We start from the raw sequence: 27,744 nt of genomic DNA on the forward strand, positions 1-27,744 counted from the left end.
TCAGCCTCTGACATTCCAGGGAAAACAGTCCCAACCTATTCGGCCTCTCCCTATAGAGAACCTCTCCAACCTCGACAACATCCTTCTAAATCTTTTTTGAGCCCTTTCAAGTTTAACATCATTCCTGTAGCAGGGAGATCAGAACTGAACACAGTATTCTAAAATGTTCACCAGGTTTGAGGAAGTTCTTATTCAAATCATTCAAAAATGAAGGAAGATAAAGCAGGAAATTACAAACCAGTTAGCTTAACATCTGTCAAAGGGGAAGATTTTAGAAGTTACTATGAAAGATGCTACAACAGGACTCCTGGTTAAGTTCATGATTATCGGAGACAACATGTTTTTGCAAAAAGGAAATAGCATTTTAGCTAAATTAGTGGAATTTTTTGGGGAAGTAATAACGCTGCGTTCAAAGGGGAAACAGTGGATATATTGCACTGAGATTTCCAGAAGACATTTGGTAAGGTGTCACAAAGATCATAGCAGACGACAAAAGCTTGTGGAATGGTGATAATATTGATCTGCATAAGCTAACAGGAAACAGTAGACACAAGTAGAATAAATGATAATTTATTGGTTACAAAATACAAGTGGTGTGTCAGTGAACAGTGCTAGGACTTCAACTTTTTATAATTGTTATAAACAACTTGGATGAAGGTACTGAAGATGAGATAGCTAAATTTGATGCTAGGTAGACAAGTTAATTGTGGAGAGAATATAATGAGGATTCAAAAGGTATATAGATAGGATGATCAAAGATTTGGCAAATAGAGAACGATGTGGAAAAATGTAAAATTGTCCATTTTTGCAAGAAGAATAATAAAAGAAGCATATTTCTTAAACAGGAGATTGCTGAGCTCAGATGCAGAGGGATTTGGGTGCCCTGGTGCACAAAATGCAAAACGTTCAGTATGCAGAAACAGCAATTAGAGAATTAGAAAAGCTAACAATGTTAATGTTCACTGTGAGGGGATTTCAATAAAGCCTCAGGTTGAAACAAATTACTTGCATTTGCACTGCTCACTGGATCTTCCGTTCAGAGGTCAGTATTTGTTGCTCATTAGTGTATAGCAGCAAAAGCTGGAGAAAAGCAGCTTCTGATGAAAGGAACATCATCTTGCAGAAACTTCCAGTTATACTCTCCATATTTGGAACATCAGCATTGAAGGTCAAATAGGGCCCCTTGGAAGGCCATTTTGTGATTCATCAGCCAACTGTTGTAGACAGTGTTGGGAGTGAATGCTTGAGATGGTGAATGGAGTATTGATCAAACAAACTGCTTTGCCCTAGTTAGCATGTCAAGTCATGATGTACTCCCCCTACCCCTCAAGACTTGGAGCCATCACTGTCAGTCATTCTCCTCCAAATTTATTCTGATGCACTCCTACTTTGTTATTAGAAATACCTCAGTGATCTGAGTAGTGACAAGATAACAGTCTCCTTTTCATTCCCTCCCCATGATCTTCAACCGCACGTTCTCTCCCATTTCCTAGCTCTTATCCCAAGTCCCCAGAGCTAGATTGATTGACTACAATACTGCTGGTAAATGATTTTCCTAGTCTGTATGGCCCAGTTGACAAAACAAGCCTTCAGGGAGTATGGTTGGTGTGATTTAATTCCTTACTATGAATTGGTACGCACATTAAATGACTCACATACAGAAGAGAGTAAGAATGCTAAAAAGTTAGAAATAAAACCATTATTTTAAATAGGTGAGTTTTTGTTGGACAGGATTTCCTATTTAATTTCTCCTTATCCTCAGAAGACAGCATGGTAACAGCCAAAGTTATACACAAGGCCACCATCAAAAAGATCACAAGATTCTTTTTTATTACGTAGAATATGCAGTTTGACACCTACACATGACTCACTCAAAAATCAACTTCAGCAACTTTTGAAAAGTTTAAAAAAAAAAATCACCATTCGGAATTACCCCAGAATACATGTCAAAGGGGGTGTATATGCAGCTGGCTTGATTACTATTTTCTAAAACTTGGCCCTAATTTCTAGCATTTCACCTTCACATACATTCTCAATTAACATATTCCATTTTAAATAAATTCTTGTTCTGCAAAGTTTTAGATGCGCTCATAATGATGAACATTTATAGTGAACAGGAAGATTTACCTAAAGGGCCTTTTTACTAAAGCAAACTTTCATTAGTCCAACTTAAATCATAAAGCATCTCAAGACAGTTTGCAAAGAGATAAATTTAGATTAAGATCCAGATAAGATCCAATCAGGCTGGGAGGAAAAATAGCTATTAACAGTGACTGACAGGGGCTAACAACTTTGCACCACCCATTGGATTGGGGTAAGAACATGGGAGGTGCTCTGCTCCTAAAATTATTGAGCTCAATATTAAGTCCAGAAGGCTCAGGGCACCCAAGCGGAAAATGAGGTGTTGTTCTTCCAGCTTGCAATGAGCTTGATTACAGCATTGCAGCAGGCCAGAGACAGAGACATTTGTCAGGGAAATCTTTGGTGTGTTGAAAAGGCATGGAACCGGAAGCCAAGGTTTTACAGACAGAACATAGGTACTCCACAAAGCTGTCACTCAGTCTGTCCAAAGTAGAAGAGACAGCACTGTGAGCAGCAGAATACAGCAGACTAGATTTTAAAAAATGCAAGTAAATTGCTGCTTCACCTGGAAGGTGTGTCTAGGGTCATGGACAGTGAGGGAGTAGAAAAGTAAAAAGGACCAGTGTTAAAACTTCTGCAACTGTTGTAGGGGGAGTAGACTAAGGTGTCCTGGAACAAAGTCCCTGTGGAGGGCTGACAAGGGACAAGACGGGAATGTGCATCTTGTGGTGGCAGCTAATGATCCTTTGGATGTAGATGCTGATGGGATGTTAGGTGAGGACAAGGGGGACCCTCACGCTGTAGTGGGAGGGAAGACAGGGGGTGATGGCCAAAGCGCAGGAGATGGGCCAGGCACAGCTGAGGACACCATCAACCAGGGCAGTGGGGAATCCTCAGCTGAGGGAGAGAGATAGACTTTTCAGATTTGTCCAAATTAGTATTACTGAAACAGCTGTGACGGAAGAGGGGGAACTGGGAGAATAGAATAGAGTTTTTACAGGAAGCACAGTGTGAGGATGCACAGTCATGGTAACTGAGAGAACTGGTGAGTTTGTAGTGGATATTGGTGACCAGCCTACCCCAAAAATGTCAAGGGAAGTGAGGAGTCAGAGACGGAGCAGGTGAAAGTAACAATGGAGTGGAAATTGGAAGCAAAATTGATAAACATTTCCAATACTGGATGACGGTGGGGGGGTTCAACGTACCAGAGAAAGAATTGTAGGTGGGTGCCAGAGTAGGGCTTATACAAGGAATGTTCCACATATTCCGTAAGACAGAGGTACAAGTGGTGCCTATGCATGTATCCATGGTCACCCCTTTGACCTGAAGTAAAAGGGAAGAGTTAAAGAAGTTGTTCAAAGTGAGGACAAACTCAGCCAGGTGGAGGAAGATGGAGATGATTCAGGCTTTTTTTTTTAAAACCTCAAAGTAGTGGAAAGCCCTGAGACCATCCTGATGGGGGATGGACATGTAAAGGAATTACATGTCCATGGTAAAGAGGCAGCTGAAGCCCACAAAATGGAAATTCAGAGATTGAATACAGGTATTTCTGCTATAATGCTCATTTCATTAATAAAAATTGGCTACAACATGATTGATGAACATTGAACACTGTGTGGATAATACAAACTTTCTATTTTATGGTGTAGCAAGTTTCTATAGCAATTTTCCCTATAACGTGATTTTCTATGGGGGTGATTTCTGGTCAGAAGGAACAAAGTTAACACTCTTAAGAGATCAGAAAAGGCCCTACAAAGGACCTTAAAAAAAGAGAAAAACATCACAATTCTACCAGCGAACAAAGGGCACATGACAGTAATACTAAACAAATGGGACTACCTCACCAAAGCAGAGACACTACTAGCGGACACGAATACATACTGGCAAGTGCAAACAGACCTGAAACCACAACTGGGTAACAAAATAATCGACACACTAAAGACACTCAAACAAACTGGACAAATCAACAAAGCCGACTACCTAAAAATGAAACCTGAAGGGACAAACACCACCACCCCACCTCAACTCCCTCAAAGACATGAGAATAGGCAAGGACGAGACCATAATGTCCTTTGACATTACTGCCCTCCGCACATCAACTGATATACCACTGGCAAGAGAAACACTAGCAACACTACAAAAAGAACAAGCCCAAAGTGACACTATCTCCGTAGAGAACATGCTGAAGTTATTGGACCTTCGCCTCATGACCCACATTACCTTTAATGCCAGTCTATGAATATATGGGACACCTATCTCCGGACTAATAGCAGAAGCGGTGATACAGAGACTTGAATGCATAGCCCTTCCGCAGATCCAACCTAAATCATGGATCCGATACGTAGGTGACACTTTTGTCATCAAACGGACTAAATTAGAGGAGACACACCAACTAATAAGCAACACTCACCAGCAAATTCACCAAGGAAGAAAAGAACAAACAGCTCCCATTCCTGGTGTCATGGTAGAATGCAGGGCCTACAACGAATTTCTGACAAAGGTACATAGAAAGGCCACACACACAGATCAAATCCTGAATTTCAACAGCAACCACCCCAACACCCACAGAGTTGTATAAAAACACTATTTAAACGAGCAACAACACACTGCAGCAACCCAGAACTATGCCAAAACGAAGCAGAGTACCTCTACTAAGTGTTTAAGGACAATGGATACCTGAATAGCTGGGTTTGATTACGCCTCTCACACAAACAGGAAGAAACAGTACACCCTGAAATACACGTCATGTTACTGTACATCAAGAACATATCCAAACTGGCCACAAGACTCCTACTACTGCTGGGCATCAGAGTGGCACACAATTCTCCGACAACCCTATGCCAACTGCTAACTCGAACCAAAGACCCCTTACTCACTATGGACAGAACCAACATGATATACAAGAACCATGCAAAGACCACGACAAATATTACATTGGACAGACAGGAAGGAAACCGGCCACAAGAATACATGAACACCAACGAGCAAAGACATGACCAGTACTCATTCGTCTCCATTCACGCGGATAAGGAGAACCACCAGTTTGATTGTGACAACATCAGGATCCTAAATCAAGCCAAACAGAGACAAGCACGGGAATTTCTAGAGGCTTGGTTCTCCACCAAGAAGGCCATCCATAAACACAGAATTAGACCCTATATATCCACCGCTGTGAAGAAAAACCGGAAATGGGTAATCAACTCTTTTTCCATCCTAGCCTGGAGTCCAGCTCAAACATTTAAGCAGCTTAACACTAGCCAGGAGTAAGCAGCCCACTTGAGTGGCAACATGTTCAAAAAGATTCACTCCCTTATTCACCGATGCACAACTAAGATGGACTGCAAAAATTAATCAAGGCTCATTAAACGACACCTTGCCAACCCAGGACCACTGTCATGTACAATGCACCAGATATATGGGAATACCACCAATTAAAATTCCTCTCCAAGTCACTCACCATCCCATCTTGGAATAGAGCCTTTACAGGAAGCAGGGTGAGGATGTATAGTCACAGTAACTGTGGGAGCCAGCCCTTACGTCAAAATTCTCCAACTCTTTCTCTAACAGAATTGCGGGTGCATCTGCAACCAATGGACTGCAGCAGTTCTTGGACAGTTAAACAAATATTACCCAACCAACAATACCAATATCCCTGAATAAATGAAAATACATTTTAAATACTAGTGGCACAAATGATTGCTTGATTGGCACAACTACATAAATTTATTTTCCTCAATGTCCACACTAATAATTTATTTAAATATGATTCTTCTAACCATATCTTTAATTCTTGCCTTTAAACAAGTTTAATACTCCTTGCTCAGTTCACCACCAGTCATATCTCCTCATTTGAAACTGTTTCATAACAATGGTCTTGCTTTAGTTGAAGATGCTTGTATATTTACCTTAGTTTTAACCATGATGTTGCTAGCTTCCCCCACTTCAGTCGAAGCCTCATTTGTAATTTCTTGGTTCTGCATGGGGATTGTAAGAGAACTGAAGTCTCCTCTATCAAGGCGAGGTAACATCATGTGAGAACAGGTACACACTGAATGAGTCAGCTTTCTGCCAGAAATAAGGAATGTCTGCAATCCTGTGAAGAAAATAAACAGGAAAAATTCAAATTTAAAATTTTGCCACACCTGGGAATATGCAACTTGAGTATGAACATGTTGCAAAACAAAACTGAAAGGTGATCATGAACAAACTGCACCAGAGAAATAAATTGTTTTGGATGGGGAAAGCAATGAAGCTTTTGGAACAAAGTCAACAATAATCTCACGGTGGTTTGTAGAATTGCTATCCAAGAAAATAAGTTGCTTTATGCAAGGTATGTGACATCCTAATTAATTTAGTCCTGAGTAATGGATTTGGCAAAGCTGTTAACAGCCTCAAACGGTTTGCATTTATGTGCAGTCACAACCCATTAGATGGAGAAACCTTTCATTGCCCCAGATACAAAAGGAAAATGCCAATTTACTAAATATAGAATCACATATACCACTCCCCCCACCCCCTCACAAGTACATCATTTGGCCCTTAGTTTCTTCTCTGGTGGATCTCCGTCTCCCTCTGAGTGGGTGAGTGGGTGGGTGGGTGGGTGAGTGGGTGGGTGGGTGGGTGGGTGGGTGGGTGGGTGAGTGAGTGAGTGAGTGAGTGAGTGAGTGGGTGAGTGGGTGAGTGGGTGAGTGAGTGAGTGAGTGAGTGAGTGAGTGAGTGAGTGAGTGAGTGAGTGAGTGAGTGAGGAAGGAAGGAAGGAAGGAAGGAAGGAAGGAAGGAAGGAAGGAAGGAAGGAAGGAAGGAAGGAACCCAGACCTGTCAATTATCCCCCAAGCCCACCACTAAAGGAATGACAAGGCTGACCTGATACCTGCGGGAGATTTGATTGTAATCTCTGCTGTTGGAGACAAACTAAATTAGAAACAAACATGAGCACTGAACTAATTTTGAAATACAGTTCAGTACATAATCTTTGTTATTATTTCATTTGTTTTAACTTATTAATCTGGTCTGATGGCCCATAATAAATGCGTCCATTTTCTGATCTTGTGGTATAGAAATTTCGTAATGTTGAACATTCTTAAATCAAATCTCCCACTCCCCAACTTCCTCAAAAACCAACATGAATTTCAATGCCTTCAAAAATAAATGATCAGGTTGCTCATATTTAATTGAGCACCTTAAGTTGCAACATAATCAGTCAAGGTATATTTAGATGCAAACTGGGCGGTGCCCTAGTGGTATTATCACTCAACTCTAATCCAAACACCCAGCTAATGTTCTAGGGACCTGTGTTTCAATCCCACCTTGGCAGATGGTGGTATCTGAATTCAAAGAAAGCCTAGAATTAACAATCTACTGGTCACGAAATCATTGCCAATAGTCTGAAAAACCCATCTGGTTCACTGGTGTCCTTCAGGGAAGGAAAGCTGTCACCCTCACCTGGTCTGGTCTGGTCTACATGTTGCTCCAGACCCACAGCAACGTGGTTGACTCAGAAGTGCCCTCTCAAATGGCCTCGCAACCCACTCAGTTGTACTAATCGTTATAAAGTCTCAAAGAAATGAAACCACGCGGATCACCTAGCATTGACCTAGGCAGTCGAAATGACAATGGCAGAAACAGCCCTGTTGACCCTGCAAAATCCTCTCATTAACATCCGGGGGTTAGTGCCAAAATTGGGAGAGCCGTCTCACAGACTAATCAAGCAACAGCCTGACATAGTCATACTCTCAGAATCGTACCTTATAAACTGTCCCAAACACCATGCCTGGATATGTCCTGTCCCACCAGCAGGACAGACCCAGCAGAGGTGGTGGCATAGTGCTATACAGTCAGGAGGGTGTCACTCAAGGAGTCCTCAACATTGACTCCAGATCCCATGAAGTTTCATGGCGTCAGGTTAAACATGGGCAAGGAAACCTTCCACTGATTACAACATAGCTTCCTCCCTCAGCTGATGAATCAGTACTCCTCAATGTTGAGCAGTACTTAGAGGAAGCACTGAGGATGGCAAGGGCACAAAATATATAGTCTGGGTGGAGGATTCCAACGCCCACCACCAAGAGTGATTTGGCAGCAGTATTACTGATGGAGCTGGTCGGGTCCTAAAGGACGTAGCTGCTAGACTGGGTCTGAGGCAGATGGTGAGCAAACCAACAAGAGAGAAGTCATACTTAATCTCATCCTTACTAATCTACCAAGTGGAGTTGCATCTATCCATGACAGTATCGGTAAGAGTGACCATTGCAGTCCTTGTGGAGACGAAATCTCACCTTCACATTGAGAACAACCTCCATCTTGTTGCGTGGGACTATCATGATGCTAAATGGGACAGATTTCGTACAGATCTAGTGACTCAAGACTAGGCATCCACGAGGCACTGTGGGCCATCGCAGCAGAATTGCACTCCAGCACAATTTGTAGCCTCGTGGCCCAGCATATCCCCCACTCAACTATTACCATCAAGCCAGGGGATCAACCGTGGTACAATGGACAGTGCAGGAGGGTATGCCAGGAGCAACACCAGCCACATCCGATGATGAGGTATCAAAATGGTGAAGCTATCAAACAGGACTACTTGCACGCCAAACAGCAAAAGCAGCAAACAACAGACAGAGCCATGCGATCCCACAATCAATGGATCAGATCTAAGCTCTGCAGTCCTGCCGCATCCAGTTGTGAATGGTGGTGGACAATTAAACAACTCACTGGAGGAGCAGGCTGCACAAATATCCCCATCCTCAGTGACGAAACAGCCCAACACATCAGTGCACATCAAAAAGGCTGAAGGATTCGCAGCAATTTTCAGCCAGAAGTGCTAAATGCATGATCCATCTTGGCGTCCTCCAGTGGTCCCCAGCATTACATATCCCATTCTTCAGCCAACTCGTTTCACTCCACGTGATATCAACAAACGGTTGGAGACACTGGATATTGCAAAGGCTATGGACCCTGACAACATTCTGGCAACAGTGCTGAAGACTTGTACTCCAGAACTTGCTGCTCCCCAGCCAAGCTGTTCCCGTATAGTTACAACACTGGTATCTACCCAACAATGTGGAAAATTTCCCAAGTATGCCCTGTACACAAAAAGCAGGACAACTCCAACCCAGCCAATTACCGCCCCATCAGTCTCCTCTCGATCATCAGTAAAGTGATGGAAGGTGTCATCAACAGTGCTATCAAGCAGCACCTGCTGACTGATGCCCAGTTTGGGTCCTACCAGGGTCACTCAGCTGCTGATCCCATTACAGCCTTGGTTCAAACATGGACAAAAGAGCTTAATTTCAGAGGTGAGGCGATAGTGACAGCCCTTGACATCGAGGCTGCATTCAACTGAGTGTGGCATTAGGGATTCCGAGCAAAACTAGAATCAATGGGTATCGGGGGAAAATTCTTGAGTGGTTAGTGTCATACCTGGCACATAGGAAAATGGTCGTGGCTGTTGGTGGTCAATCATCTCAGCTCCAGGACATCTCTGCAGGAATTCCTCAGGGTAGTGTCCTAAGCACAACCATCTTCAGTTGCTTCATCAATCACCTTCCCTCCATTGAGGTCAGAAGTGGGGATGTTCACTGATGACTACAATGTTCAGCACCATTTCAGGCTCCTCAGATACGGAAGCAGTCCATTTTCACATGCAACAAGGTCTAGACAATATCCAGTCTTGGACTGACAAGGTGCAAGTGACAATTTGCTCTACACAAATGCCAGACTATGACCATTTCCAATAAAAGACAACTAACCATTGCCCTTGAAATTCAATGGTGCTACCATGGCTGAATCCCCCACTATCAGTGTCCAGGGGCGGGGGGGTTTACTACTGAGCAGAAACTCAAGTGGACTCACCACATTGACACAGTGCTACACGAACAGGCCAGAAGCCAGGAGTACTGCAGCGCGTAACTCACCCTCTTCACTCCACAAAGCCTGTCCACCATCGAAAAGGCACAAGTCAGGACCATGATGGAACGCTCCCCACTTGCCTGGATAAGTGCAGCCCCAACAACACTCAAGAAGCTTGAAACCATCCAGGACAAAGCAGCCCACTTGCCCATCCACAAGCATTCACTCTCTCCACCACTGATGTTCAGTCGCAGCAGTGCATACTATCTGCAAGATGCACTTCAGATATTCACCAAAGATCCTCAGGCAGCACCTTCCAAACCTAAGATCCACTTCCATCTAGAAGGACACGGGCATCAGACATATGGGAACGTCACGTTCAAGTTCCCATCCAAGCCACTCACCATCCTGACTTGGAAATATATCACGGTTTCTTCACTGTCGTTGGGTCATAATCCTGGAATTCCCTTCCTGATAGCAGTGTGGGTCAACTCACAGCAGGAGAACTGCGGCAGTTCAAGGCGGCAGCTCACCACCACCTTTTCAAGGGCAACTAGGGACAGGCAAGATATGCTGGCCAGCCAGTGGCAGTCACATCCCACATCCCCCGAATGAATTGATAAACATATTCATTGCATCAATGTAATTCCAAGAGCTAACAAACTAGAGAAATGGTGATAAATTGAAAGAAATAAATCTGAAATAATAGGACACATAATAATGAGCAGAAGCAACAAAGGGTCATTGGATTTGCAGTGATGATTTTGATGTACTGAAATGCTATGGCTCGGAGGATGAATATTATTTGCCTATTGCAGATGTCATTTTTACTGCACATTTCAAGCATTTTTTGCCGATTATCAAAGATCTCAGTGAATCATGGAAGAAGTAATTATAATCTTGACTATTATACCAGCACTGGAGAAGACAGATTTAAAGGTTGTGGGCAAGATATGTAGCTAGAAAGATGCCAATGAGAGATGATGGACAGGGAGCAGACAATCCATTCAGTTGGGGTGCCTCTCAGTGGTGCATCTTTGTTAATAGCTGTGAAAGGCAGGTTCTGGAACAAGTGCCACAAATGAAGTTGGTCAGGTAATATTAAAGAAGTAATGAAGAGGATTGAGAAAGGCAGAGCATTGGTTACAATCTGTGAACTTCAGTAAGGTGATGACAAGATTCTGTATGATGAACTGTTAAGTAGGAGACTGAGGGTGGTGGTGGTGGAGTGTTGTTTTTCAGACTGGAGGCCTGTGACCAGCTGTGTGTCACAAGAATCAATACTGGGTCCACTGCTTTTTGTCATTTATAGAAATAATTTGGATGTGAACATAGGACATGTGGTTGGTAAGTTTGCAGAGGACATCAAAATTTGAGGTGTAGTGAACAGTGAAGATGGTTGCCTCAGTACAATGAGACCTTGATCAAATGGGCCAGTGGGCTGAGTGGTGTCAGGTGGAGTTTAATTTAGGTAGTTGTGAGGTGCTGCAATTAGGCAAGGCAGATCAGGGCAGGACTTATACACTTAATGGCAAGGTCCTGTGGAATGTTGCTGAATAAAGAGACAAAGTTCATAGTTCCTTGAAAGTGGAGTTGCAGGTAGATAGGATAGTGAAAGAGGTACATATGCTTGTCTTTACTGGTCAGCACATTGAGTATAGGAGTTGGGAAGTCATGTTGCGGGTGTACAGGATATTGGTTAAGCCACTTTTGGAATGCTGCATGCAATTCTGGTCTCCCTGCTTTAGGGAAGATGATGTTGTGAAACTTGAAGGGGTGCAGAAAAGATTTGCAAGGTTATTCCAGGGTTGGGGGATTTGAGATGAAGGAAGAGACTGAATAGGTTGGAGTTATTTTCCCTGAAGCATTGGAGGCTGAGGGGTGAATTACAGGTTTATATAATCAGGAGGGGCATGGATAGGGTGCATAGTCAAGGTCTTTTCCCAGGGGTGAGGGAATCCTGAACTAGTGGGCATTGGTTTAAGATGAGAGGGGAAAAGATTTAAAAGAGATCAAAGGGGCAATTTTTTCACGCAGAGGGTGGTGCATGTATTGAATCACCTGCCAGAGAACGAGGCAGCAGCTGGTCCAATTACAACACTTAAAAGGCATTTGGATAGGTCAATGACTAGGAAGGGTCTAAAGAGGAATACCAGCCAAATGCTGATAAATGGACGAGATTAATTTAGGTCAGCACGGACAATTTGGACCAAAAGGTCTGTGTCCGTGTTGTACAGTTGTATGACTCTAAGTTGTTGTTTTCCTCATGGGCCCCTGTTGCCAATTTTTGTAGGCTCTGGGTTGTCAAGACCTTGCAACTGTGAATGGAGAAGATGACATCGATAGTAGATGCGCCATCCAGAAACTGCATTGTTTCAGGGTATCTTTGGTCTGAGCGTAAGTGCAGTTCTTTTCAGAATTATGATATCAGCAAGGACCTTACCTGTGACATGAGTAAGATACCATTGAAGTTGTTGCAGTTTTCCCCAGGATCTATTTGTGTAATATGATGATTCTGGCATGATTCATCCCCATATGAAATGGATCCCATTTCCAGCAGAGCAAGTTTTTTTTTCCTATTTCAAATTTGAGAAAGAATCTGGGAGGGGGAGGCCTTCTTACAGCAAGTACTAATGATCTGGAATGTGCTGCTGGAGGATGATGGAAGCAGAGACAGTGATTTCAAAAGCAAACAGGTTGGTCATCTGAGACAAATAAACTCTCAGAGGTAACAGTACTGGATAATATATTTAATATGATGCTAATGTATATGCCACAAAGAATCTCAATAGGAACACGATTCTCTTCATCGGATACCCTGGGTAAGTTGAAGCATCAAGTCTCCATTAAAGTTGTATTACACCTCCATGCCAGCCTTTCTGCTTTGTTTGCAATAATCTGGAATGGGATTATACAATAATGAGGGTAGAGTAGAAAGAACTGGGACTGAGTCAGCTGCCCACATCACACCTCATGAGGTAAGAGATAATGGGAACTGCAGATGATGGAGAATCCAAGATAACAAAGTGTGAAGCTGGATGAACACAGCAGGCCAAGCAGCATCTCAGGAGCACAAAAGCTGACGTTTCGGGCTGACACCCTTCAGAGAGGGGGATGGGGAGAGGGTTCTGAAATAAATAGGGAGAGGGGGAGAGGCAGACCGAAGATAGATAGGAGGAGAAGATAGGTGGAGAGGAGAGTATAGGTGGGGAGGGGATAGGTCAGTCCAGGGAGGACAGACAGGTCAAGGAGGCAGGATGAGATTAGGTGAGAAATGGAGGTGCGGCTTGAGGTGGGAGGGGGGGATAGGTGAGAGGAAGAACAGGTTAGGGAGGCGGGGAGAAGCTGGGCTGGTTTTGGGATGCAGTGGGGGAGGGGGAGATTTTGAAGCTTGTGAAATCCACATTGATACCATTAGGCTGCAGGGCTCCCAAGCAGAATATGCCTATCTCCCTCCCCACCTATCTTCTCCTCTATCCATCTTCGGTCAGCTTCCCTCACTCTCCCTATTTATTTCAGGACCCTCTCCCCATCCCCCTCTCTGATGAAGGTTCTTGGACCGAAACGTCAGCTTTTGTGCTCCTGACATGCTGCTTGGCCTGCTGTGTTCATCCAGCTTCACACTTTGTTACCTCATGAGGTAACGTGCTGGAAATCAAGTCCCACAATTCCCACAGTCATTAAAGTTAGAAATCTTAATCAAAGCATGCAAACTTCCCAATTTACCTTCCAGACAGATCCAACAGAGAATATGTACCAGGTTTCTCATAACTTGATCACGACTATTACTTACAACAAATTAATAGATTCTAACTACAGGTAAATGATTTCAAATTATTGTCTTATAACTCTATCCTTTCTAAAATTGTCTTCCCTCCAAGAGACAAATAAAAATTGTGGGAAGGAGATAAGTACTGGAGAAGCAATTCAATTGCTCAAATCCAGAGTTCATGGAGATGATCCGCTTACTTGCCAGAACTTTGTTCTCCAAATCTCTCTTCTCTAGGATCTTTTAACTTTTTTTGCAGGAAGCACCGGCAATTGGCATACCAGAGGCAAAATCTCTTACTTACTGGTTATAAGGCCACAGTTTACAACTGGCAAGGGGAAAATAAACTGGCTTTCTTCATAGAACATAGAAAAGTACAGCACAGTACAGGCCCTTCGGCCCACGATGTTGTGCAATGGAATCATCCTAATCCAAAAATAAAATAACCTAACCTACATTCCCCTCAATTCACTGCTGTCCATGTGCATGTCCAGCAGTCGCTTAAATGTCACTAATGACCCTGCTTCCACGACTACCACTGGTAAACTATTCCATGGGCTCACAACTCTCTGGGTGAAGAACCTCCCTCTGACGTCTCCTCTATACCTTCCTCCTAACACCTTTAAAACTATGACCCCTCGAGGCAGCCAATCCTGCCCTGGGGAAAAGTCTCTGGCTGTCGCCTCCCATTACCTTGTACACCTCGATCAGGTCACCTCTCTTCCTCCTTCTCTCCAGACAGAAAAGTCCGACCTCAGTCAACCTCCCCTCATAAGACAAGCCCTCCAGTCCAGGCAGCATCCTGGTAAACCTCCTTTGCACCCTCTCCAAAGCCTCCACATCTTTCCTATAATAGGGTGACCAGAACTGGACACACTGTTCCAAGTGTGGTCTCACCAGGGTTTTGTAGAACTGCAGCATAACTTCACGGCTCTTAAACCCAATCCCCCTGTTAAATGAAAGCCAAAACACCATATGTTTTCTTAACAACCTTATCCACCCAAGTGGCAACTTTGAGGGAGCTATGCACTTGAACACCAAGATCCCGCTGTTCCTCCACACTGCCGAGAATCCTGCCTTTAATCCTATATTCAAGCATTTAAGTTCGACTTTCCAAAATCCATCACTTCGCATTTATCCAGGTTGAATTCCATCTGCCATTTCTCAGCCCAGCTCTGCATTCTGTCAATGTCTCGCTGAAGCCTGCAACAGCCCTCGATACTACCAACAGCATCTCCAACCTTTTGGTCATCAGCAAACATACTAACCCACTCCTCAACCTCCTCATCCAAGTCATTTATAAAAAATACAAAAGAGCAGAGGCCCAAGAACAGAGCCCTGCAGGACACCACTCAGCACTGACCTCCAGGCAGAATACTTATCATCTACAACCACTCTCTGCCTCCTCTCAGCCAACCAATTCTGAATCCAGAAAGCCAAATCACCCTGTATCCCATACCTCCTGACTTTGTGAATGAGCCTGCTGTGGGGAACCTTACCAAATGCCTTGCTGAAGTCCATGTACACCACATCCACTGCTCGACCCTCGTCAACCTGTCTCGTGACTTCCTCAAAGAACTCAATAAGATTTGTAAGGCATGACCTGTCCCTCCCTTTAATCACGCTATGCTTTTCCAAATAGTCATAAATCCTATCCCTCAGAATTCTTTCCAAAACTTTGCTGACCACAGACGTAAGACTGACTGGTCTGTAATTTCCAGGGATTTCCCTATTCCGTTTCTTGAAAAGAGGAACAACATTTGCCTCCCTCCAATCTTCCGGTACAACTCCCGTGGAGAGTGAGGAAGCAAAGATCTTTGTCAGTGGCTTAGCAACCTCCTTTCTTGCTTCCTGGAGCAACCTAGGATAAATCTGGTCTGGCCCTGGGGACTTATCAATCTTAATGTTTGCCAAAATTTCCAGCACATCAACTTCCTCAATCTTGATCTATTCAAGCTTCAGGCTTAGGTATTTTACTAGAGAGAAAGACACGTCATCTGCCTTTGCATCAGTCCAAAGACATCTCCCAGTGTCGTTCACATGCACAAGTTACCCAGGAACTAAACAGACAGCAGTCAGGCTAATGACCTTTGGCATCCATGTCTAGTCACAGCTCCACAAAACCAATCAACAACCCATTGCCAAGCCAAATCTCATGTTGAACAAACACCCTGATGTCAGCCAGAGTACAAACAACCTTCGCCACAGCTTGAAAACAGCAATACATGAGTTACAATGATTCAGTATGATTTCAAAAAGAGCAGCAATCCCTTCTTCAATCCTTTGCTGTAAAATAATCTTTTGCCCATTTCAATCAGTGATCAAAACTGCAGAAAATAGAATGAAATGCCCTTTACACATGACAGAAATCTGGCATGAGTTTGATGGGCGAAATGGCATCTTCCTTGAAATAATGGTTCTAACTTCCAAATCAACGCAGACACTGAGTACGATTAAAACTATGCTGACTTAAAGGAAGCTTCTTCTTATCCACTGACAGCATCATTAACAAAACAGTGCTCATGCAAGATGCTGGAAGTAGATAAATATTTCTTAAAATGCACTATCATACTGGAGTTGAAGAGAACATTGGATACTAGTGTTAATGTTTATTCTTCAATTAATATACAACCTTGAAGTTGATTCAAAATGTACAGATATATCTCTTTCTGATGTTGAAAGTCAACAGCTATCCACATGAGGTTCTCTAATTTAGCAGGCTCAAGTGGACAGGGTGCAATATTGGAAACAAAGAGTCAACACCTTAAAATTGCAGATCACACCACGGGTCACAGAATTAGTAGCCATATCAGAACTGCACGCCCTTTGCTCCCAACAAAAATACAGAGAAGTAACTATGCTTTTAAGATACTCCCAATATTAGCCCTAAAGACTGGATATCCCAGGAACAGAAAAGAATCACTGGAGAGCCATTCAACTAAAGGAACCAAGGCACCACTGGTTAAACATGCGCCTTGAATGCAGATGCAAATGAGGACAAAACTATGGCTATGCTAAGACATCCTTTGGAACATCTTTCCTAACAGCAATGTGTAGCTGCATCACATGAGGTACAGCAGTTCAAAATGAAAGATCACTACCATCTGCAAGAGCATTAACACATGGACAATAAATACTGGCCTATTCAGTTACATCCAAAGCCTATGAAAGCACAAAAATCATTGGGAAATCATTTGTTACTCAGCCATTCAAATGTTAAAAGATTGAAGAATAAAGAAGGCACATGCAGTCTTACACAACGTGGTTCACAGCTGTTTTTGCAATATTCAAAATTTCAGGTAGGAAACTGCACCTGCACATCAAGTCCTTCAGCCCCTAAAAAACACTACTGTGTCCATTTTCCCGAACCACTATTCACTTATGACGAAGGAACCTTTCCAATAAATGCTGTACTTTGCTCTACCTGCTTCAAGCGATTACCAAATTAAACAGGGCTCAATATTCTGACAATCTGTACGTGCATTTATTCTTTCAATCCAGAGGGTTCCTGTCAAGGTCTACCTTTCCCTTTTTTGGAGCATCTTTTGTCATTCTCATCAACTTTTTTGAGACGATGCACTCAAACATTCTCCTGTACATCAATCCAAATTGGACCCTCAGAAGCAATATCAGAAGAATTCACCAATGTCTTCAAAAATCGCCACAGCTTTATTAGATCAGTATCCCTTAAATGCTGACATCACCTAATTGAACATTTTTCTACTACAATCCTTACATCTATGAACACCATTATTTTATGAATACTTGACTAACACCAGAACCAGGAGATTTCTTAGACATCTCATCATGTTGGAGTCTCGGTAATACAAGGATCTTCTAGCAAGAGGCATACATTAAAAAAAACAAAATAACTGCAGATGCTGTAAATCAGGAACAAAAACAGAAGTTGCTGCAAATGATCAGCAGCATTTAAGAAAAAAAAATCAGTTAACTTTTCAGGTCCGGTGACCCTTCCTCAGAATTCACATTAGTACTTTTGCCAGGGCAGTAGAAATCATAACATACAGTCCCAGCTTCAGGCTGAACCCTCCCAACCATGCAAACATGGCTTTGTGATTTAAAAAAACTGTACAAACCATAATTGTTTTATAAATTAAACAATGGCTTAAGCAATTATCGTTTTTTTTTAAAAAGAACAAAGTGTTCAAAAGCTTACAATTTGATTGCAGGTTATTAGCTGTATGTTATAATCCTAGCACTGCTCAATAATTCTATTGTAAAACTGCTATTCATTTTTAGGAGATTGAGATGTGTGGTATTTCTTGACTCATTCCAGCTGAACTTTCATTTCTAATTGTCAGTCGTGACTCTTCCTTCCCTTGCCCCAAATGCATTTGCTGATGACATCACACTAACAGATAGCACTGTCATTCCAAATCAGGCAAATATTGCTTAAATGAAGTAAAATAAAGCAGATAAATCGTCTTTTCTTTCTTTCTTTTTGGGTCACTTCAAAGAATCATTAAAACGAGCACACATCTTGACAAATCACAATGAACCATTCCCATGTCACCTTAAAATGAAAGGAAGTGCTAAGTTACTGCACTAAAATAAATTGAAATAAATTCACAGTTTAACATGAATTGTATTCAGACCCAAGAAGTCTAGTTTTAAATAACTGGTACAATTTCAAAATAACAATTCAACACATTAGCCAAGGACTTTTCCCCAGAGATTTTTTTTAGGGGGAGTGGTGGTGGGGGAAGAATCCAAAACTAGAGAGCAGATGTTTAAGGAGAGAAGGCAAAGATTTAAGAGAGACCTAAGGGGCAACTTTTTCATACAGAGGGTGGTGCCTATATGAAATGAGCTGCCAGAGGAAGCTGGTCCAATTATACATTTAAAAGATATCTGGATGGGTATACAAATAGGAAAGGTTTAGAGGGATATGGGCCAAATGCTGGCAAATGAGACTAAATTAATTTAAGATATCTGGTCAGCGTTAGTGAGTTGGATCAGGAGATCTGTTTCCGTGCTGTATATCTCTAGGAGATGATTTCTAGTTCTACAGCTAGAAACTTTAGCACAGCAAATTTTGCCTTAAAGTAAATATTACATTATAACCTTAAATAGATCAAGCTAACTTAGACATTTCAGGAATCGAGAACACATAGGTTTAAGTCAGACTATAACTGTTGCAGGCCTTACCCTTCTCATGCCTTGTAAAAGGCACCTTGCCCAATATGATACTTCAAATTAAAACCTATCAACTGCACAAAATTACATTTAACCACACAAAGTTTTAAATTTTAAATTCATTGTCTTTGGCATCCGAGAGTTCATCAATTCATTCCCAAACACTTTGCATTACATCACTGCAAGGATTCCACACTGAATGAAATGTGGCACTTTTGAAATCAGAAGCTGGCCTCTACAACAAATCATCCTGCCCGTCGAATTAATGGAAAATGCCATATTTTTGCATTATTTATTGATGGTATACACTAATATATCCCAGAAACTGGTGCTGAAACCACACAAAGCACCATGAGGTGTGTGCATATTTCCACTCTTTGAAGATATTTTCTGCAATCCATAGTTTGAGATTCACATCCAAAGGTTGAACTACAGACGTGAGACTGCTCCCAACTAAAATGCGAGTTATTTTTCCTTTACAGGTGTCTCAATATCAGCTATATGGAATCTGAGCACTTGCCATATTAGTAAGCTACATCCTAATGTTGACAATACAGATCTCTATTACAATCCATCACTCCTTCATCCATTCTACAGTTTCCGTGAACATGCATATAAAATTCCTGCAAGGAACACAACATTTAGTTTGGTTAAGTTTGACAATTATCATAAGGCTTTGCCTTTGATGCATTGGCCATGCAGTCTCATACCACCATGAAGTTCGTTATCTCACCTCCTGTGGTTTTCACTACAAATATTTTTAAATATTTTCACTCTACAATTCAGTTGCTGGCATGACAAAATTCCTAGGCATTTCACCATGCAGACATGGCACACATGTACCCATGTTTAAACTGCCATCAGATCATGAATAGTTGGAAGCTGTTAATTTAGTCTTAATTGTGTCTTCTGCCACAACGCCAAATCTTTCTGTTCCATAAGGTGGCTACACCAAATACCCGTTGCTCTAAAGGTTTTGCTGATTGCAGGCATTTTTTGCCCTAGATGAATATGTATATTCACATTGCATTTCTGGTGATAACGAACCTATTCTTCACAATTCAAGGAGCCATTCTGATGCACGTTTCCCATGGCCAGGCCAGCAAGTGACTGTTCTTTATTCTCATGCCAAATTTAGGTCTTTATCATGTTCTTCACGGCAGACTCCTTCTTCCCATTCTCGATGAGACAGTACTCAGGAAATTGAGCCTCACTAATTTTTGAGATTGTTCTGGGAACAAAGATTTTCGGAAGTCTGCTTACTTCCCCAATTTCTAACTTTCAGGCAAGGTTCATATCAAGTATGGATCAGGTTTCTGTACTGAACAATAATTACTACTCATTACAAGTCATTAGACTCCGACACGTAAACAATTATAAGACATTGGCATACAACACTACAAATTAAAACTCTATTCCCCTTATAAATTCTCACTTACACACAGACAAATAGACAGGGAATGTAAGCCATTGGACAGAAGGAGAAAACTGGAAAGACAGTTCAGGATATTGCCAAGACTGAAGGGATTGAGTTATAATTACAGGCTGGAACTCCTTTTTTTTACTGGAGCATAGGAAGTTGAAAGCTGACCTTATAAGACCATAAGGCATAGGAGTGGAAGTAAGGCCATTTGGCCCATCGAGTCCACTCTGCCATTTAATCATGGCTGAGGGGAATTTCAACTCCACTTCCCTGCACTCTCCCTGTAGCCCTTAATTCCTTCTGAGATCAAGAATTTATCAATCTCTGCCTTGAAGACATTTAACGTCCCGGCCTCCACTGCGCTCCGTGGCAATGAATTCCAGAGGCCCACCGCTCTCTGGCAGAAGAAATGTCTCCTCATTTCCGTTTTAAGTTTACCCCCTCTAATTCTAAGGATGTGCCCACGGGTCCTCGTCTCTCCGCCTAAAAGAAACAACTTCCTAGCATCCACCCTTTCTAAGCCATTATCTTGTAAGTTTCTATTAGATTTCCCCTCAACCTTCTAAACTCTAATGAATACAATCCCAGGATCCTTAGCCATTCATCATACATTAAACCTACCAATCCAGGGATCATCCGTGTAAATCTCTGCTGGACACACTCCAGCACCAGTATGTCCTTCCTGAGGTGTGAGGCCCAAAATTGGAGACAGTATTCTAAATGGGGCCTTACAAGAGCTTTATAAAGTTTCAGAAGCACATCACTGCTTTTATATTCCAACCCTCTTGAGATAATCGACAACATTACATTCGCTTTCTTAATCACGGACTCTAACTGCAAGTTAACCTTTAGAGAATCCTGGAACAACACTCCCAGATCCCTTTGTACTTCTGCTTTATGAATTTTCTCACTGTTTAGGAAATAGTCCATGCCTGTATTCTTTTTTCCAAAGTGCAAACCCTCCCATTTGCTCACGTTGAATTTCATCAGCCACTTCCTGGACCACTCTCCTAAACTGTCTAAATCTTTCTGCAGCCTCCCCACCTCCTCAGGAGGTTTATAAAATCATGAGGGGCGTATATAAGGTGAATGACAAAAGTCTTTTCCCTAGGGTTGGCAAGTTCAAAACTACGGGGCATACTTTTAAGGTGAAAGATTTAAAAGGTGCCCAAGGGGAAACCTTTTTAGAGGCTGGTTTACGTGTGGAATGAACTGCCAGGCAAAGTGGTTGATGCAGGTACAGTTAGAACATTTTAAAAGACATTTGGACAGGTACACAAATAGGAAAGGTCGCGAGGGATATGAGACTAGTTTGCAAAAAACTTGGTCGGCATGGTTGAGTTGAACCAAAAGGTCTGTTTCCTTGCTGCATGATTCTATATCTCTGCAGTTCTGTAGTCTTTGTTCTCAGGTTCTGTTGTTGAGATAATCCTTATGATTCATCTGCTGACATGTTACTTGGGTCATCTTTCCCTGAATGCTTCCACTGGCTTGAAAGAGGCACAAGTAGGCTAGTTCACTTAACTAATAATCAGAAATTTTGTTAAAAGTCACAACATACAACTGCTGCAAGACAGAAACTAGTAATGTGTTGGTTTTAACTGCAGGCAGAGAAACCAACCCTAAGCCAGGGAAGAACTGAATGCTTCTGTGTAACCTGTTCCAGATCCAACTATTCAGTAACCCAAGAACCAATCCAGACTTGCTAGCACACAAAAGGTTTGTCATCAATAACTGGTCACTAGTCCAGACAGCAATCAAATTCCTGTTGCCAACCAAAGCTACATCTGTACACTGCCCTAACTCCAAGAAGTCAGAACTTCAATTACTGCTGCTTCAAAAGTCAATTACACAGCATTTGGCATTGATGTCATCTCACTTGCTTTCAAAACATATAGCCATCCTTTCAAACACTAAATTTTAAAACGGCTCTCATTTTATTTCAATTTTTGTTTTAAAAATGCAACATAAAAAGACAATCCTTACTTCATGCCAACCTTTTTTCCATTAATACTGAAGTCTTCCAATCACAGCACAGTTATTTCGCAAGTTTTTAAATGTTGCATCATTTAAATTGAAACCAGCTTAAGATTTCATTGTTTTGTTGGAAGACTAATTTATTTTTATTGCTTGCCATAGGTGGTCTCCTCCATGTGGACATCTTAAACTCCCATGCATCTAAGCAACAGTCAGTATTGCTGCTTGATCTATTGTGCCTGGTTATGCAAGTAAAACATGCATGCATGGAGCAAACAAAAAAGAGAGGTGGATGGCTAATGGCAGCATAGCATACTGTGGCTGTAAGTTTGACTTCTACCCTGAGTATAACAAACAAATTTTGGGCCTTAGAAGAATTGGATCACATCAACAGGAGTAGGACATTCAGCTCCTCGAGCCTGTTTTGCCATTCAATAAGATCATGTGGCCTATTTCCATTAAAATGCTTTTGGCCTATATCCCTTAACACCTTTGCTTAACAAAAATTCCACTATCTCAGATTAAAAATAACTGATCCAGCATCCATTACTATTTGTGGAAGAGAGTTCTAAATATCTACCAAAATTTCCTTGTAGTATTGCTTCCAAACATCTCTCCTTGTCCTACTTTCCTGCATTTGGCCCATATTCCAGTCAACTTTTCCTGCTCATGTACCTGTCCAATTGTCTTAAATGTTGTAACTGTACCTGTACCTACCACTTCTGACAGTTCACCCGGTGTAGAAAAAGTTGCCCTTCGGGTCCCTTTGAGAACCTTCCCCCTCTCACCTTAATATGCTTAGTTTGGAACTCCGCCACACTAGGGAAGGACTTTTGCTGTTCACCTTATCAATGTCCCTCATGATTTTATCAAACTTTATAATGTCACCCTTCAACCTCCTATGCGGCAGTAAAAAAATGCTCCAACCTATCCAGCCTCTCCTTAACTCAAACTCTCCAGTACTGGCAACATTCTAGAAAATCTTTTCTGAATCATCTCCAATTTAATAATATCCTTCTTATAGTAGGACAACCAGAATTGTACACAGTACTCCAAAAGTGATCTCAGCAACATCCTGTACAACTTCAACATGACACCCAACTCCTATTCTCAATGGTCTGAGCAATTAAGACAAACATGATTCACCACCCTGCGACGTAACTTTCAAATTAAATTCCATCTGGCACTCCAACCCATTGGCCTAACTGATGAAGATCCCTTTGTAATCTTACGAAAACTTGTTCGCTGCCAACTATACCACCAATTTTGTTCTAGAATCCCCAACCAGTGGGAATAGATTATCTACTGTCTTTTCTTGTTACTTTATTAAATACTTCGATCAGAAAATCCCTTAGCTTTTTAAATTTAGAGAAAACAAGTGTAATTTGTATGATTTGTCACAATTTAACTCGAAATCTTGATCCAATTTTTGTAAATTTCCATCGCACTCTCTCCAAGCCAATATATCCTTCCTGCAACGCCCAGATCTGCTCAGAGTGCTTCAAGTGGGGTATAACCAGGCTTTTGTGTAACTGCAGCATAATGTCTGCAATCTTATACTCTCCAGTCCTCTAGACTAAGGCCATACTCCATCAGAAACTAAAACAGAAGTTGCAGGAAATGCTCAGGTCTGGCAGCTTTCCTGATGAGAAATCAGAGTTAGCAGTTTGGGTCTACTGACCTTTCCTCAGAGCACCAGTAATCCATCAGTCTTTGTTTTGATTATTTTATGCATTTATTTGTGACATTTTAGAAGATCTGGGCACCTGAACCACCAAGTCTCTTTGGAATCCAAAGTATACAACTTCATACACTTTAGAAAGTACCCTGATCTACCTTTCAGTTCAAAACAGATAACCACACACTTGCTTATATTGAACTCCATGTGCCACCATTCTGACTATTCACCAATATTCCTTTGTAATTTTAAGCTATCTACACGGTCTACAATTTCACCTAATATTTACCTTATGTACTGATGCTTAGTCCATCACAAACTTTTCTTCTCATCGAGAAAAAGAGAGATAAAGACTAAATAGTTTACACACTTTTGCTGTGCTTTTTGGAAGTGAGGTGAAATTTATCCATGTGCCATTTCTCTGCATTTATAAATCTATGATCTCTGTCTCCACTAGCCCAAAGGCCCAAAAGAGGTAGCTATTGAAAACATGAGAAAAGAACTGGGTCTCACTTTTGAACTGAAAATAGTGCCTTCAGGTCTTTGGCTTCTCTTTACTGAGAAGTACATGGGAGATCCCCATAGAAGAATAACAACCTCTCAACACTTGTCATTTCAGATGGACCATTTCACAAATGCTAATCATGTTAAAATTTTGAGCATCGTCTGTCCTCAAGCTTCAAATGGAAGAGGGTGAATAGAAAAGTGAATTCACTGAGCTGTTCCAATCTTCAGGTATAAAACACCAGAACTTCAGCAATTTGAAAGCAAGAGGTCATTAACCATCAATTCTGACCACACTATCTTGAAATGGAAAATCTTGCTTACTCACCAGATAAGTTAGACAGCTACTTGGAAATTCTTCTCTATTACATTGGAAACAAAAACTGGCAGGAAATTTAAATTCAACAAGGGGTTCAATATTTATTAAAAGTATAACAGTAACTCTGTTGGAAATTTCCAAAGTTCAACTACCAAATTCTCGAACAAATTGTTCAAAACAGCCTAATGTTGCAATATTAATAAATAGAGGCTGATCATTTATTGAAAGCTGGAAATTGCAAATTCTGCATTAAATTGCAGAAGAGCAAATTACATAATTTTTTTTACTTCAGCTGTCTATTATGAAGCGATAGTAACGTATTTGCCATTAGGTACTTCTAATTTCTATCTAGACTAAATTTAGTGCTGAGGAACTTATTAGGATATCTAGAGAACAATCTGGTCCAGCTGGCAATTGTCTTAGAAATCAAGTAACTTATTGCAAAAATCTAATGGTCATTAGTCAGGCCCAATTGCAGAGGGTTTTACTAGGCACTAAAGTTTGGCTCCTGAGGCTTCCTGGATGTTATCTATTGGCAGAATAGAAAGGACAGAATAATAAATTTAGAACTAAACTGACAGTGTATACTGGCACGCCAGTATACACTATTTCAACAAGCTCAGAAGGTAATTAACATGCATAGGCTATCACTCTACTGGTCTTGGGCTCACTGCTGAGGCATAACAAGAAAGGGCCACATGCCATCCATCTCAAAATGGGCAACAGAAATCATGCAAGGTAATTAACCAAAGGAAAACGCGAAGAAATTCAAACAAAAAAAAGTTGAATAGCATTGAATTTTGGGTACACTGAGTTCTAGGCCTGGATCTTATTACAAATTATATGTCCAAAACGGGGGATAAAGCCAAATGAGTATTTCTGCAATACTAAAATTCCCTTTTGTGGCTCTAGTTAATCAATTCACAGAACATTGTTGTACAAGCCTTATAATGAAAACTTTAAACTGTATGAAAGATGATTAAATAATTTCAAAGGCAAAGACATGGAGTAAAACCTAATCACACAAACAGAAAAAACATTTGAGTTTACACAGCGGTCAAGAAAAAAATGATGTAACTTGAAGATGATTACAGATGCAGTAATGTTAGGACGTAGCTGCCAATTTGCACATAAGTTCCCGTAAACAATCAAGTACTGTAAGGCCAAACTATCCTGTGCTGATTAGAGAAATAATCAGCAGCCACAATATTCAGAATACCTCCCTGCTCCCCCCCTCCAAATACTACATAGGGCAGTTTTACATCTGCCTGGGGGTCACGCAAAGCTTCATTTTAATGATACATCCTATAGTGGGCACCACTGACAATGCAGCATTCCCCTGCGCTGTACTGGAGTATCCACCTCTATTTTCTCTCGCAACCTGAACTGGGATTTAAACTCAAGTTTTTGACTCAAAGTTAAAAATGCGACCAACAGACATGACTGGCACATTGGGAAAGTACCACAGATGCCTCTTGTTCCATCTTGATGGATAATAGATATTCAAATGAGGCAACAGTGAGGTAACCACTGGCATGATAAATTTATTTGGGGAGAATCAGAATGAAGAACTGTACAAGGTTTTTTTTAAAAGTCCATTCATCTGGGCAATGCACATATATTGGGCACACACGACTAAACTTAGCAATAACAGCACAGTAGTCACTATATGGTAGTTCTTTGACAGCTAATGAAAACACACTACTGCCTGACTGCCCCCGCGGTCTTGTAATTTTATGATCTTAATATAAACTCCAGCTGTGGATTTAACCAGCCACAATTCACAAATAACTTACACAAAAGTAGAGCACAAATAAAACAAACATAATGATGTTGTTTTATTCTCGTGAGGCCCAAATGTAACAGACTTAAAAATTCTACAATTGCTGCAACATGAATCATATTTGACCTAGGTTGTGAACAAATACTGGAGGCATTACAGAATGTGTGGGGAAACGTACAAGATGATTTAGTTGCTATATATACAAAAATTGTTTAATCTCAAAAGGTTCTCCTCGCAGCCTTGAGAATCAAAATATGCGCCAATTTAAGTGAACTCCTCCTTTAATTGTCGTCAGTAAAGTTTGCGTTCATATACAGACCCTTTTTCCATACAAGATAAATTCTTTTAGAATCCAGGCATATAGTTTCTAGTGGCAAATTTTTTTTAAACCAATCACAATTAGTTCACAACCCACAATTTGTCTTATTATTGTTAACTCCCAAGTAACTAATTGTTAATAGGATGTTAACAGATTTCTTTCTTATAAATAATGTTTATTTCTGAAAATGTGCAAATGACAATGCATTTTTAAATAAAAAGAATAGAGAAGCCAGAGTGAACAAAGGGGCCTTGGAGAATAAGACTGGCGAAAGAATAACGCGGACCCAAGAAATGGCAGAGGAGTTGAATAAATACTTGTTATCAACCTTCACAAGTGGAAGCCACTAATAGCATTCCAAAATATTCAAGGAAATAAAGGAGCAGATGAAATAAATACAATAACCAGACTAAATTGTGCTAGGGAAACTAATGAGGCTAAAGACTAATAAGCCCTCTGCACCTGACAGGGTGAGTTTAAGATACTAAAGGAAGTAGCTACAGAAATGGTTGATGCACTGGTGGTAATTTTGCAAGAATACTTGGGTTCTGGAAAATGCAGTTTCAGAGGACTGGAAACCTGCCAATGTAACACACTTAAAAAGAAAAGGAAAACCTAAAAATACAGGTAACCATAGGCCAATTAGCTTAATGCTTGTTTTGAGAAAATGTCAGTCTATAAGGATTAATAACAGAACATTTAGAAATGCATAACATGATCAAGCAGCATCAGCATGGCTTCATGAAGGGGTAATCATGCCTACAAATTTACTAGCATTCTTTGAGGAATGAACAAGCAGGATCGATAAAGTAGTAAATGCAATTTATTTGGATTTTCAGAAGGTATTTGATTAGGTACCACGCAACAACCTCTTATCTTGTAAGT

At 41.2% G+C, this 27,744-nt stretch overlaps 1 protein-coding gene across 3 annotated transcripts in view; it reads right to left on the reverse strand.

Moving 5' to 3' along the window:
- The window catches only part of adcy9 (adenylate cyclase 9), a 166,459-nt gene that overhangs the window by 59,469 nt on the left and 79,246 nt on the right, over positions 1-27,744 (reverse strand). For all 3 annotated transcript variants that reach the window (XM_048551884.2, XM_059654049.1, XM_048551883.2), the window contains exon 2: positions 5,988-6,175. In XM_048551884.2, the coding sequence (XP_048407841.1) occupies positions 5,988-6,175 (188 nt within the window). The remainder of the gene's footprint in view (positions 1-5,987; positions 6,176-27,744) is intronic.

The sequence above is a fragment of the Stegostoma tigrinum genome, chromosome 23, assembly GCF_030684315.1.
Source record: "Stegostoma tigrinum isolate sSteTig4 chromosome 23, sSteTig4.hap1, whole genome shotgun sequence".
Lineage (NCBI taxonomy): Eukaryota > Metazoa > Chordata > Chondrichthyes > Orectolobiformes > Stegostomatidae > Stegostoma > Stegostoma tigrinum.